The following is a 15548-nucleotide window of genomic DNA, read 5'->3' as shown; positions in this document are numbered from 1 at the left end:
GAATGTTTTACGGCTACTTAGTAACTTCTCATTGTAGAAGTCTGCACACAGAAATAGTACATTGTAGCAAGCGACACCTTCGAGTTCTTGTACTGGGACAAATCTCAGCCTTCAAACCACGTGACTGAAAGACGTCCCTTTCCGTTATATTTGGAAAGATGGTCAGTCTCACAAGGGGCTGGGTTTCTCTTCTTTAACCCACGACATAAAAAACACATCTTGTAGGCATGACGAGACAAAAGCATTAAGATAACTCTAGGAACTATGATTAAGAAGATAATCGCTTAAAAATGGCAATAAGGGAGCTCAAAGTGTGTCTTTTAGGGGTAAGTACTAAGTGGCAGATGTTTTTTGTTCTTTCTGTGTTGTCTGACTGATCACCGTTTTGCACATCGACAACATTTTTGGGGATTCAGCGTTACTTCGTCTGGTTGCGGCGATACATCATTAAATAATTGAGTTTATTATTGGTCTTTAAAACTTGGCCAGAACAACTCGTCCCAGTGGTCGACCCACTTACTTGCGGATCAGAACGGTTTGCTGACCAAGCATTTATGAAATGCTGTTTATATACAGTACTAGGCTATATTGTCCGGCTTTTGGGATTTATTGTTGTCTACTGTCCCCTTTTGCCATCTTTACTTCTTTTCCGCCCCTCGCCTTTGTCCTTTAAAATGACCAGGCATGCATGACGTCATCATCCGGCTAGTTGATACAAGTTAACCAGACTGTTGCTGTGTATGCAAAACACCACCAGACCAGTGTCTTTGTAAAGACAGTGCCGTTAAACGGTGTTCTGACAGTGACACTGTAGCCTACTGTAGGCCTACTGCAATTAAATAAATGCATAAACACGGAACAACGACGAGGAATGTGCATGACTTTAGTCACTTTTGAAAAACGAGGAACTCCATCCACATACCACTGTGGTCTCATGCATTCCAAGATGTTTCGAATTAAACGTTGCAGCAGTGTACTCTCAATAATCTCTCATATGTCTATTGTCTATGTATGTGTATGTCCGTGTATGTCCGTGTGTGTGTGTGTGTGTGTGTGTGTGTGTGTGTGAGAGAGATTTTAGTTTATTATTTTTTGTTACAGCTTATACAAATACCTAGGAGTCATTTGTTTTGGTTCCTCAACTGTAGCAGCAAATAACAACAAATGCATTTTAAATATGTGTACATTACTCATGTGGGTTATAGGCTACAGTGTGTGTGTGTGTGTGTGTGTGTGTGTGTGTGTGTGTGTTCAGTTCAGTTTATTTTGGTCATAGAATGAACATTGAATGCATTCATTACATTTGATCATTATAACTTAGTATTTAGACCAAAAAGGTATATAGGCTGAAGCCAGTGGCTTATTTTGCCTATCCTATTTACACCTACAGACTTGTGTGTCTGTTTGTCTGTCTGTCTGTCTGTGTGCGAGTGACAGGCAACAGTCAATTTAGTCATCATTTAGAAGGCCACAATGGAAATAAGCCTCAGGCCTTTGTTGTTGTTTTTTTTTAAATAATTTATATTATATATATATTTATAAATATATTATTTATAATTAGGTCCGTTTTTATCAAGTATAAGAGGGTTTAAGTGGTACTGAATTGGTGAATTTGCAGCTCAACAACAGTTAATTCATCCTAGTGTATGACGGAGGACAAGGGCAGCTAACTGTAGATGACAATGTCCACAAATGCTCCATACGAATGGGTTGTGCAGCTGACCCCCAATGTGTGTGGGTTAACCTGTTGGGGGGGGGGGGGGGGGGGGGGGGGAACCCTGCACACTTATGATTCGGCAAAGACATCATTGCTCCTCAGCACCGATCCAGCTTTTGTTAGCTGATTTGTTAGCTGTTTCGACACCTATGATGATCTACTTGAATGTTTACATAATGCAACAATGATTTTATTGTATGTGTACTATCATGATCTGCATACATGTTTACATGTACTATATGTTTGCACATCCACGTGTATGTTTACATTTTGAGTCAAGGCAAGTGTAATGACCTTTGATGCCTTGCTGTCATTTCTTCCATTTTTAGGACACTGGAGTTGGGAAGTCCAGTATTGTGTGCCGTTTTGTACAGGATCACTTTGATCACAACATAAGTCCAACAATAGGGTAAGATCATCAGTTATTAAAGACATTGTACGTACAGGTAGGTGTGATGTACACAAATGTTAGACAGATAGCATTGAGCAATCAGCACTTTTAATTAGTTAGCAGACAAGACGAAGCCAGCTTCATTTAGACCCAACTTCAAATTTGTTTGTAAGTACAGTAGCATTTCAGTAAACATACTCAAGTGAACTTTAATAAATATCAGTCAAGTATATTCTCTTGGCTTGCATGTGCGCATATACTGTTAAGCCTAACTCTTGGTATAAGTTCACTATGAAAAAAGATACACCAAATACCTATATCGCATTCAAATACCTGTATATGATCATTATTTTTCTGGGATTTCGTTTTCACCAAGACAGTATTATTTGATCACCGCCAAATTGTGTGACTTTGTAGTAATTGCAGTAATTATAGAATACATTGTGGTGATTGTGCTGTAAACCATGCAAAATGTTGTTTATTCTTCACAGTGCATCATTCCTTACCAAGACAGTGCCGAGTGGACATGAATTGCACAAGTTCCTGATCTGGGACACAGCAGGACAGGAAAGGGTGTGTACTTGCACTACACAGAAACATTTCACCTACCAATCAAGTTTATTAATTAAATTATTATATTTGTCAGGACGCTCAGGTGGTGCAGGGGTAAAGTTTCTACCCACCACTGCACACACATGGCCACTAGCCCAGGGGTCAGCAAAAGTTTGGCCTTGGGCCAAACTCTTTCAAAAACAGTAGATGGTGGACCAGAACACAATCGATGGCTAATTTAGGACCTGGAAGCTTATAACTATATTGTTAAAAAAGTTTGTGTGTGTGTGTGTGTGTGTGTGTGTGTGTGTGTGTGTGTGTGTGTGTGTGTGGTATAACAATAGATGGAAAACCATGTGGAACAAAAATGTTACAGGTGCTAGCCTCATCCTTGAATGTGGCACTATATTTAGTTCATCAAAAAGCCCTATTTTATATTGAAAATAACCGATCTACAAGTGATGCAAAGCATTCTGAGCTTGTCAACGGCTATTTTCTAGCGGTTCAGTGTCTTGCTCAAGGACACTTTGACACTAACTCTGGGGGAGCCCGGGTTTGAACTGGGAACCTTGCGGTTGCTATCCGGTCACTCTACCCCTGAGCCCTGACCCACTGCCGCTTCTTATTACAGTATTAGCAAGTCTTAACTAGCAAATATTGAGCTCACCTACAGTAGTTTGAGGAAATCCTTGTAGGTGAGAACTTAAGAGCCTTGTAGGGGATGTCTTCAACATGCAGCTCAACTTCTGATTATCTAACCTACTGTATAGCTGGTCTATATACTGTACTCGCGCGTCACGCCACTGTTTAACATATTGAAGAAACTGTTTCAAATAGCTCAGAGCAATGTTCAGGGCTATTTGACACTCACACAATTATTGTTCCAGATACCATTCTTTAATGTTGTGCATTTTTCATTGTTGCAGTTAAAATAAAGTAAATAAGGAAGATAAAATGAAAAACTCTAAAAGGTCTGTGTTGCGACCTTTCATAGCACCACCATGAGGCCGCTTTGAAGCATTTGGGGTGCTAGATTTTCCTTGTGATGGTTTTACTTTACTTTCTTTTAATAATAACGATAATGCTAAATAATTGTGATTATCTAAAATTATCTAAATTCTAGATTCTATCTAGATTATCTAAAGTGCTGTCTATACGAGGACATATTCTGCGTTACCCGGACAAATATTTAGCCGATCTGCCCTTTCTGCCACACAGAGAGGCGTTAGATTTATTTTCTGCAATGTCCCGTCCCATATTTGCATACTGGTCCCTGGTTGGTTATAGCTTGATCCAGACGAATCTGGTTGGCTTGTCACCCTTTCGGCCGTGAAGTCCTCCCACAATTGAGAGGGGCCAGGCTTAATGTGCCTGGGGCAATAATGAATTGCAAAGGCAGATGAAGGCTGGCTTACGTGAGGCTAATACTGACCATGATACTGTCATGATAGTGACATGATATTGACCATGATACTGACCATGATACTGACCATGATACTGACCATGATACTGACCATGATACTGACCATGATACTGACCATGATGTTGACCGTGATACTGCCATGATATAAACCATGTCTTTATTTTAAAAAGTAAAACATATAATATTTGTTTACATCTGATAAAGCCCTTTAAAAGTTTTGCCAAAAATGTCACATACGCCCTTGATCCAAGCCCTTTATATGCAAACAAGCCCTTGATATGCAAACATAACATAACCACATAGCCTGAGGTGTTAATATCTATGTAAAGATACTGTATGTTCTGTATAGAAAGTTAAACATACGATATTTACTGTACCATACCTAGGTGTGTCTGGTGGATCAGCCAGTTAGTAAGTAAGTAGCCTTGAGCAGGGCTTGGAGGATTTCAGGTAGAACCCCATCTAACTTAATATAGCATCGAAATCAGTTTATAAACCTTAACCATATTGGCATAGGAGCCTATCTCCTGTTTCTGTAACGTGAGGCATCATGATGTACAGTACAAGTACACCCCCTGGACCTATCCACGATAGACTTTACATTTATATTTATACGTACAGTATGCACATTATTATAACTCATTCAGACCCAGTTCAGATGTGTAGTGTCAGAATCTAAGTCCAACTTATTTGATTTGATTGCATCAGGAGCCTGTGGTTAGTGCACTAACTCATTGGTTCCCAACCTTTTTATACTGAAGTACCACCTCAGAAAATATTTAGCTCTCCAAGTAGCACCATAATAACTGATGTTAAAATACAGGAGCGTATACCTGCTCTTTTTGTTCCATTCCTAAGCCAATAATGCTGCTGCTCTGACAAAACTGTGTAATTAATCTGTTCTCATCTTCTATTAACTATATAAATGCACCATTTACCATTTAAATTTAGGGTTCGAAGGGTTCGAATCCACCGTATGTAATCCACTGTATCATCTAAAATGGCCACAATTGGCTGTGTTTGAGGGATGAAAGTTATGCGGGGAGGGTGATCTTTGTCACTGCAGAATAGATACTCCTACAGGTTAGGGCGACGCCTGTCAGTGGGGATTGTTGAACGGGAGGAGTAGGTGGGAGGTGCTACAAACAATAGCTGTGGCAAGCAGAGGGAGTAATTAATTGACATAATGACTAAATTGAGGGAATAACTTTATTTTCTTCCATAACACAAACCCTTAATTTACAGACCAGCTGTTAATATTTTGTTAAATATAATTATTTCCCACTGCTGCAGTGCTCTGTAGACCAGGTGTAGCTAATCTAGCTACTAATCTTATCTTAATGGTACACCTCAGTAATGGCTGCGCCCAGGGCACCCCTCTGTGGATTCGTCTATACGATGGAAAGCGGGTGATAGGCGCAGTGTTGTGCCATTATGGTCTTCACCCAGATTCGAACCCACAATGTTGATTCACACCCTAACGGGTTGAGACCACTCAGTGTCCTTCAGCTTATCAAGCAAAGCAACTTCAAAGCAAGTAAAATGTATTCACACTTCATAAATCATACCTGAATATTAGTGTATTGACACTCCCATTTTGTTGAGGAATGCAGCAGTTAGTTACACAATCTCTGATCTGCCATGTGTGTCATCGTGAAGTGGGGTGATTTGTTGGCATGAAGAGGATTATTCACACAGGTCCGGAGTTTGAGGAGCTGTTTTGTCACGGTGCAACATAACGGGCACTATGAGGGGAGGTGGGGTTACTGGATGGACAGAATCAATCCTGTTCACGTGGGAAAGGCTAGCTTGGACATCATGGTACATGGAAAACCAGTATTAACTCCTTCAACCTTATTTTAAAATTAAATCTAAAAGATCTGATGTACAAGCTCACAACACGTCGCATCACGACTTTGATGCTGTAGATTATGCTATGCTCTTGATTTGTTTGGAAAATGTTATCTACCGGTATTTAGATTTTCATGACACGCCCTAAATAGAGAAACCAGGGTGACAGGGGTTAACCTATTTAGACGTGTTGTAACCTGGTTGTAACCTATACGTTGTTATACCTTTCAATCCGGGAGCTACCTCTGTGTACATGTAGCAACATCATTCTTTTTTAATACAAATTTGAAGGTTTTGAGAAAGAGAAGGTTTTAATTGGGGTTTTTAGAATCAGCCTCAGGTCTAAATGGGAAATGTCTGTATTTTTTCTTCTTTTTTGTGAGGCAGTACTGTTTACATGCTTAACAACTTAAGCCCTATGTGATCGTATGACAAATAGCAACAAAAAAAGCCAAGCTTGTGAGCCTATATATCTGCTATTTTAGCAGATAGTGCCATGTGCCACCCTCTGTAGTGTTAATATTGTTTGTCAAGTTAAAGGTTTCCTTACAGTCAAATTGTTTAGAGATATTCAAGCAATGTGCATTCTTCTAATCATTGCGTGAACTTATCCAAACCTTCAGGAATCAATTATGAGATAGGTTAGCATTAATTCTGTGACATTCTGCAATTATAGACTAGATCTCTAGTGTCTAGTTGATCACAAGACTGTTGCATAGCATGATGAACTGATGAAGCATGCTGAATAATGTGATGTTCCATATGATGCCATTTTTACCAGCTGCTTGCAAAGCTGCTGGTCAAAGAATACCCTGGAAATGTACGCCACAAGTTCGCCACCTAGTAGTTTGTCGTCTGACGTTCACTTCATGGGGCCAGTCCAATGGCGGCTCACATGCTTAAAATATCTCAGTCATAGTAGCCAATTTGAATGGAATCTGCTCAAACTGACTGATACTGATACAGAACCATATATTGCTATCAGGTGGAAACCTTGTATGACCAAAACCATATATTGCTGTCAGGTGGAAACCTTGTATGACCAAAACCATTCCTTTACTAAATAAACAAAAAAATACAATAGTTAAAATAGCCTATCTGCAAGCTCACAATGCGTCATATTCATAATATGAATATGACGCAATTATGTCGACACTTTGGGAGCTTGTAGATCTGCTACTGTGGACCACCACCGCCGCAAATATAAAAGCAGCTGGTAATAATATGACTATGCCATCATTTCTTGTTTCTTCTTTTCTTGTAGTTTCACTCACTAGCTCCTATGTACTACAGAGGATCTGCTGCTGCTGTTATCGTCTATGACATTACTAAACTGGTAAGAAAGATGGGAAGCTCTTGTTTGGGACATATCGAGGTAGTACTCATCATTGTATCACAGGCTATGTTGACAATGAGAAAATATTTTTTAATGACACCGGCCTTATCCTTTAACCACATAAACCCTAGCATCCCTATGCTGGGGAGAATAGCCAATCTACAAGCTCAAATGTGACGCAATGGGCCATGTTGTGAGCTTGTAAGGTGGCTATTTTCAGTGAAGAGATTTTGTGTAGAGGTAGGAAAAGGGAGCGGAATCATGGAATCAATATAGACTATAGAGCCATGGGGGACATACAGCTAAGTGCATGGTTTAATTTTTTTATCAAGACACTTTAGCTTCAGTTCTCTTCAGTACACAGCAGAGTCACCAATAGCAGCACTAGTGGTGCTCACAGCTGTCATGTTTAACTTAGTGGCATTTGTTGACAAAGATTATGTTTGCTCAGAAAAACATCCCAGTTAAAATATTTCTTAGCCCTGATATGAGGTGACTGTTATTTTGCTGTGTTGTCTAGGACTCTTTCCAGACACTGAAGAAGTGGGTGAAGGAGTTGAAAGAACATGGACCAGAGGACATTGTTGTAGCCATAGCAGGGAACAAGAATGATTTAGGAGACATCAGGTGGGTCAATAACTATGCTTCTATATTGTATTAGTGCAGTATTGATATGAGAGAGAGAGCGAGAGAGAGACCTTTATTGGAGGGAATATCATGTGTCATAGCAGCAACAACAATATTAATAAAACAGAAGCTACACTAGGTACAGGTAAGAGTAAAAAAAAGAACAATCTATACATTCCAGGATTGTCTGTCTGTCTGTTCTGTGTATCTGTATCAGTAATACATAAATGCATACAGTATATTACCTATACAGTATATGATCAACAGTGAATATAATTGGATATACATATTGGCAATTACTTACAGAGAAACAAATGAAACCGGAGTTAGACAGTTCATGGGCACCTATGGCTAAGGGCCTAAGAGCACCTTTTCCTCCACACAGCCAAACTGCCTATAATAGCTGAAACAGAGCAATATATAAGTTGTTTGGCTTTGCTCTTTGTCATGCCAGCGTTTGTCAGGCCACTCGTGGTCAGTTTATATATATGGCCCTTGGCCCAGGCATCCAAATGAGTATGCAGAGTCTACATCTGTACCCAAAGTTTGTTATGATTCGAGTGAGTGAGTGAGTGAGTGAGTGAGTGAGTGAGTGAGTGAATGAATGAATGCATTAAATTTAATTGAAGGTGCTTTTAAGGTGCTTTGAATAAAAGCATCTACCAAATTGCATGAATAACAAATGTAAATCAAACTGCACCCCAGTGATATTTAAGGTGGACTCTTTGACTGAAGCAACAATAGAAGATCTCCCAATATTGACAAGAATGCAGATTGCGGTGCTCCCGTTCCACTGTGGCCTACTACCACTTGCTGACTGACTTTAATTTCCCTCTCATTTACAGGGAAGTGCCTATGAAGGAAGCTAAGGAGTTCGCTGAATCGATTGCAGCTATTTTCATTGAGACCAGTGCTAGAAATGCTGTCAACGTTGAGGAACTCTTTCAGAAAATCAGTACGTTTCTACTTTCCTGCCACTTGTGGTTGTGGTTAACATCATGTGTGACATGTGTCACCAGGTCATGGTGTGTGCTGTGGGTCTAGAAATTATCAGTGTTTCAAGCAACGGTCGGTCACCCATCAGAGGCCCCCTTTTGACCTAATTCCAACTAAAGAAGGGTAATGAGGTTCCACGGAAATTATTTCCCTGTGTCAGTGTGTTATGAATTTAACTTGCTGAGTATGTATAATGTATATGCTAGGCCAAAAGGGATGAAAAAAATAGATAGATATACAGTTCTTAGAGATTTATAAAATAATAGTTTCCAATAAATACCAAACAATCGTTTGCTATTTGGCACGTGGCTGGTAGAATAGACAGTGTTGCTTGCCCTAGTCAAAATACACTGGCATTTGGCTGGTGTGTGGTGTTACTACTACTCAAACTATGCTTCTTGGTGCTAAAAATGACTGATTAGTGATTACCTAATCTCTCAAGACGGATTCTGCTAACAGCTGACTCTGTCAGCACCACTGCCCTAAACATGTAGTCATCAGCTTTCGTGTATGGGTGTGAGGCTTGGTTACAAATTCCCTTAAAGTCTCTTGCAGTTGAAACTCTTGACTGGAGTGAAATCCCTACTTGGGGTGAGGGTTACTACACCTAACTTAACCTGCCTGTTGGAAGCAGGACTGCCCATTGTAAGCTTTCGTGAATCGTGAGAGAAAAGCCACGTTCTTCACCAAAATATAGCAGTAGAATGGCATGCTTGATGACCCCTTGTGGTATGTATGTTCTTCAATTGTGAAAGAAGGAGAACCAAGTAATGTATTCTCATTCATCTGAGATAATGGAAAAACGAGATCATATTGAGAGTGACCGAAGGTACATGATTCATAAATTGCAATCCAAAGAAGCAACAAGATATAAGGCCAGAAGTACCGGTATCTGTTCTTTCACTCTATACCAGCACAAGCAGTAGGCTACTCCTTACATTGATGACTATTTGAGGATAACCTTTACGCGGTTCCGGTTGTCCTCTCATAGATTGTGTGTGGAAATGGGGAGGTGGAGTTGCATACCACCTGAACAGCGTATTTGTCACTGTGAGACTGGTATACATAACGAACAGTTGTATACTGGTGTGTCCCCTCACACAAGACATCAGAGTGAAATATGGACATGAGTTTACTGATTTGAGCTCACTCTTTGTGGGCACTGACAGAGGAACTTTGTGTATGCTACATGCTTGCCTGTCACTTTTGGATCAATAGAAAGCTCCTGTTGTATGTGTATAAAGGGATGTTTTGTTGTGCATTGTATAATGTATTGTACCTATTTTTAAGTTTGTATTCATGTATTTTCAATTATTGTTTGGACCCAATGTTTTATACATTTGTGTCAATAAAGTAACTAACCAACTAGTGTTGTTGTAAGTAGGAATAAACACAGAAGCACCCGGTAGGAGGTAGTAGACTAAGGAAGGGGAGGAGCCAAACCGAGTTTCTGTTTCTACACAAAAAACTAGGGGGTGCCCACAGAGAGGCAAAAACAAAGAGAAACTATTTGGGTTCCCAGATTGGTGATTATCTAGTCTAAAAACCAACTCTGATTCTGATCGCTTTTCTTTGTAGGTAAACAGATTCCGCCGCTGGAAAATCCCGACGCAGAGAGCAACGAGTCCTTCAAACTTACCCGGCAGCCACCTCCATCAACCAGGAGATGCTGCTAATGACACTCCCCCACTGCACACCACCCCAACACACCACCTCATCTCCTCAGCATGCTGTACACAATATTCACAATGTGCTGGTCTGTGGCAATAGAGAGGAAGGTAATATGAATGAACCTTATGAATAAGTTTAACACCCATCCGAACACTGTATTTGTCCAGGGGAATAGAGGAAGGTACACAACAGTTGGAAGAAACTTGATAGAAGTAGTAGCCTGTCCCCTGATTGGTCTTTGTGCCTCCTGATTTTGTACCTTCTGATTCTGATGGGGAACGGGAACAGAAAACATTTGGTTTGTCTCCCTCAAGTGGCCTTATGTATGAATTACAATACAGTAGTTTGTTGGATGTCTAATAGGGCAGTTTTTTAAGCATATCAGATTTAACCACAAAACACATTCTCACTGAAAACTAAAATAAACATTAATTGATAGCGAATCATCTAGTAACAGTTGATGTGCTATTGACTAACCCTAACCCAAATTTGAAAAGTGGAGGCAATATTAGTTTATTTTTGAAGTGTCAGTTGCTCACTTGCTCTGTAGAAGCTGTTGATGCACTGAACCTTAAATTACACTTTCTAGAAGTTGGTGTCATTAATGCTGTATTATTATATGTTTTTCCTCATGGAGATATTGTGTGCCCACACAATGTGTGTGTGTGTGTGTGTGTGTGTGTGTGTGTGTGTGTGTGTGTGTGTGTGTGTGTGTGTGTGTGTGTGTGTGTGTGTGTACAGTATATATCACATAGAACTAGTGGTATAAGTTGTCGCTTCTAACTATATACATTTTATATTGCTAAATTACAAAGGCTTTACATTCCATTGGCTCATGGGGTGTTGTAAACACTATGGCTGTGTAAGGATTTTACTGTAATGCCATCGACAGACCAGCTTAAATGTGTAATAGCAAGAACGGCCCCCTATGCTGAAACACTGCCATTCCATTGTCATTTATTTTGCCAATTGTGTCATCTGAACTTGAGATACACACACTGCCACTATGTAATAGCCATTCACAAGTGTCAAATACATTTTTAGTCTATTGAATCTTTAATTGTATTGCTTTTCTTTTTTTACCCTTTATCCTCCTAAATGTAATCATTAAAATGGTTAAATGATAATTAAGGAAGTCATTTAGGCACCTGCACAAACATGGAATTTGACCACTTGACAATTTTATAACAATTTGTATCCCGACAGTATTTTTAATATTACTATTTGTAAACTGCATAATTAATTGCAGTATAATTGCCACTTTGCCTTAAAAAAAGTCTGCACATGTATGGTTTAAACATGATTGCCAATCTGAGTATTAGTGAAACCACAGTTCCATACATCGGAGATGTTTACAGTCGTATTGTATAGTGAGTGAGTTACAAAATGTGCTACTTTTTACTCCCAGGCCGGTTGAGTTTTGACTTATTATTTACTTTGCACATGACTGACCACCATTCAACAGTGTTTATCATCTAATCATTTCTTACAGGTTATATGATATGTATAGCACTATAGACTATATAAACAGTTTTCTAAGAAAGGAAAGGAAAGGAGAAAAGAAAGAAAGATTTCTTTTCCCATTTTTCGGATTGCCATTACGATGTTCACAGCCTTAAAAGTGCCTTAAAATTAAAATAAATATAATAATCACAGCTGCTGTATGATGCAGCTAAAATGAGCATACTGCAAATGAGGTAGACGTGTGTATTCCTTGTCTAAATAAACTGCTATACAGTTTGCAATGCATCTTTCCTTTGATGTACTGGTTCTCAAAGCGGGATCGGAGGACCCCTTGATAGGGTTCTAGGGGGTCCCACAATAAATTAGTTAATATAGCATCAAACCATATAACCTTTTGAAAATGCAAAATCTACAAGCTTGTGACAAATTGTAAGCTTGTTGATCTGCTATTTTCCAAAATCTTGAAAAACATTGAGGGTCCTCGAGATGAAAACATTTGAGAACCACTCCTTCAACGTATGCCTGGGTCATGCTAGATGTTACCCCCCTCTGTAATGTTTGTAGACCAGATGAACATTTGTACATTAAGCTGTGTAATAAAAAAGTAATAATACATTTTCTTGGACATTTTCTTTGTGTGTTGTTTTACTGTAGTGGAATTATATTATATATTATTGCGAACACAGTGAGCACTAACTGAGACCTAGCAGAACATCTGTCTCTGTGTGTCACGCTGTAACACCACCCGCCCGCCACCAGAGGGCGCAGCTGTATCACACACAAAAAACACTTACACACACACACACACACAAAAAAAAGATAACTTAAAAAAAAACCTTTAAAAAAAAGTACGTAATTTATTCTAATTGTTATTGCAATTTACGAGCTGCGTTCGCTTCCCGCGTTTGCGCGTCTTACTTGTTACATTATAATTTGATCTAATAGTGTTGTATAAGAAGTCTAAATGTTCCTGTTTAATGTTTATGGCAATTCTATTCTCACTACTCAAATGAACTGTATGCAGTGCTGCAGAAATGGGAGGAGGCGAGGCTGAGGCCAAAAGTCAAACGAAAGTCATGAGCCAGATTTGACCCTATGACCACAAGGGCATGCTTTGTCGGCCCAGGAAAGGGAAAAGACCAACATGATGTGGCTGCAGTTCTTTCTCAAGCCACAAACACTGAAGTAAGCATCCATTTTCCTTCAACTACAAAAATGAATCACAACCAGATCTTACAGTTGACCTAAAATGTCTCAATGGAAGAGTAGAGAGACCACCTCCAACCACTGGTAGTTATATTGGGTTAACATGCTCTACTATAGAGCGTCGCAGTTCCTCCCCCTTTCAGAACAACGAGTGGCCCAGGAAATGAATCCCAATGCATTTTTCCCATAGGCATTTCTTATTTAATATATTTAAAGACCTTTTAAGCGTCGTACGAAGCCAACTCTTGTCGTGACAAATCAGGGCCACTTGTTATTCTGAAAGGGGGAGGGACTGCGACACTCTATACAGAGTGTTTTTTTATATGTTCTGGGATTGCAGCTTTAAAGCGAGTGGATCAGGACAGCAGGTATACTAATTGGAGATTAGTCTCAGTTAAACAGAGTGCCAATGCACTGGACAAAAACATCAGGATGCACTTCTGTCAATGTTCCCAGCAAGTTCCTATTTTTCTGCTTTCAGAGTCACACATCAACCATCACCAATATCTCAATAAGTGTATAATCTAATCTCCTGAGGCTGGTCACGATAACCTTCTGCAGCTGGACGGAACATATGATGAAAACATCTTGCCGTGCAAAGCAACAAACCCCGCTCAAATAAATTGTGCATTTATATAGCGCCTTTATCCAAGGCGTTTTACATAGATTGTGCATTACATTCACCCATTCACACACCGAGGGCGGCGGAAACCATGTAAGGCACCAACCTGCACATCAGGAGCAATCAAGGACACTTCGACACTAACTCTGGGGGAGCCCGGGTTTGAACAGGCAACCTTGCAATTCCCATCCAGCCACCGCCACCGCCGACAGACCAACAGTTTAAAAGTTTAAAAGTCTTACGTTTGTTAGTGTGAAAATGGTATTGTACGTTTCCATGATCAAATTTACACCATTCTTCATGTCTATGTTTGTTAGACAGTATACTATTGGGCTTGAGAAACTGAATTTAACAGGGCGCACAGAAGTAGTGTAACACTTGGGCTAAAAGGATAACACCAAAATGTTTCCATTGTGGTCCTATGTATTCAATTCATCAACACAATATGTGAATAGTGCTTCCATTTAGGGTTCTGTTTCCACTGAGAGTTGTAACTTGCAAGAAAATGCAAAGCTCTTGACAAGGGGAAATGACAAGCAAATGACAAGGGAAAGAAACTACTTTCATTCTCCTCTCTCTCCCCCTAGATAATGAGGAAGACAAACTGTCCACAGCTGGAAGGGACACATGACAACATCTCTGTTGCATTCTACTGACTCACCTGCCAGTGAGGAGCCTTCGTCATACTCCTTCCACGAACACTCCTGGCTGACATGTGCATGCACATGCAGTGACAAATATCAACCTCCCTGCCTGGCTTCCCTCCCCAAACATGGGTTAATTGTGTTCATACAGACGCTCAAAAAAGCCACTGGGGAGGATTCGAAGTTCGAACCCCCTGCCTCCGCGATGTTGGGCAGGAACTTTTATCACTGCGTCACCATAGCACCCGGAGGGTATCTGTGCATATATTTTTAGACTGTCATTATTATTTTTGGCTTGACATCTACTGTATTGTATTGCTATACACTGTCTTGCTATTCTGCAAGATAGTGATCATAGGGTCTCCTGATGAGTAAAGCGAAAGCCTGTCTGCTAGGTACCTGCCTGCCCCTCCACCTCCTCCTACTTCTAAAGAGGAGGATGACTCAGCGTTATCTCAACCTGAAGATAACTTGGACATCCATGGTATATCCACCACCAAGTTTACTTTGTGGAGTTTGTGCCCTCCTACCTCCCCAGTAACGAAAATATATTAAGACAGATAGAAAGCGGAAAGCTAAAAACAGGTATACTCACATCAAAGACAACTTTTAGGTATTTGAATAATTTCTTTCCTTTTCCTTTATTTATTCAGGGAAGCCCATTGAGAACAAGCTCTCTTTTTCAAGAACGCCCTGATTACAGCATGAAAACAAGTACAGTTATGAAATACAATCCACTGAAAGACAATAACAAACATTTGGGTTACATAAAACAGGTGCAGTCACTATGTAATGGGTCCTCAAGAAGCACCCTATATATGTCTCTATAGAGACCAATCAAACCAGTTTCAGAGAGTCCTTAAATTTGTTCCATTTGTGTGGAGCATAATACATTCAAGCAGTCATTCCTTTTTCACTGTTGTGGTACTGTTCAATACCATTTGTTATTTGTTATGTACAACTGTACTGTAACTCAACATTAATCAATTGGTATCCTTGTTTTTTTTCAACTGGCCCGAATCATTATGTGATTGTAATGATAATACTG

General features: G+C 39.8%; 1 protein-coding gene across 1 annotated transcript; it reads left to right on the top strand.

Moving 5' to 3' along the window:
• The first annotated feature begins 154 nt into the window (after window positions 1–154).
• Window positions 155–12636, top strand: rab31 (RAB31, member RAS oncogene family). Its single transcript, XM_080778363.1, has 7 exons — window positions 155–326; window positions 2047–2126; window positions 2600–2681; window positions 7199–7270; window positions 7791–7897; window positions 8743–8852; window positions 10472–12636. Exons 1-7 carry the CDS (start codon window positions 291–293, stop codon window positions 10567–10569), a joined length of 585 nt encoding a protein of 194 aa, XP_080634489.1. The 5' UTR covers window positions 155–290; the 3' UTR covers window positions 10570–12636.
• Window positions 12637–15548: the final 2912 nt, after the last annotated feature.

Source organism: Protomyctophum bolini (genome assembly GCF_963924005.1).
Source record: "Protomyctophum bolini genome assembly, chromosome: 12".
Classification (NCBI taxonomy): Eukaryota; Metazoa; Chordata; class Actinopteri; order Myctophiformes; family Myctophidae; genus Protomyctophum; species Protomyctophum bolini.
Note: the sequence above shows the minus strand (reverse complement) of the source record. Positions and strands in the feature narration are given on the sequence as shown.

What these genes read in the sequence shown, in the direction of transcription:
- rab31 (XM_080778363.1), top strand. Translation starts at nt 291, where the DNA reads ATGGCAATAAGGGAGCTCAAAGTGTGTCTTTTAGGG. An exon ending in ACACAGCAGGACAGGAAAGG is followed by an intron (nt 2,682 to 7,198) that starts GTGTGTACTTGC and finishes CTTTTCTTGTAG; the next exon opens with TTTCACTCACTAGCTCCTAT. An exon ending in GGAACTCTTTCAGAAAATCA is followed by an intron (nt 8,853 to 10,471) that starts GTACGTTTCTAC and finishes TTTTCTTTGTAG; the next exon opens with GTAAACAGATTCCGCCGCTG.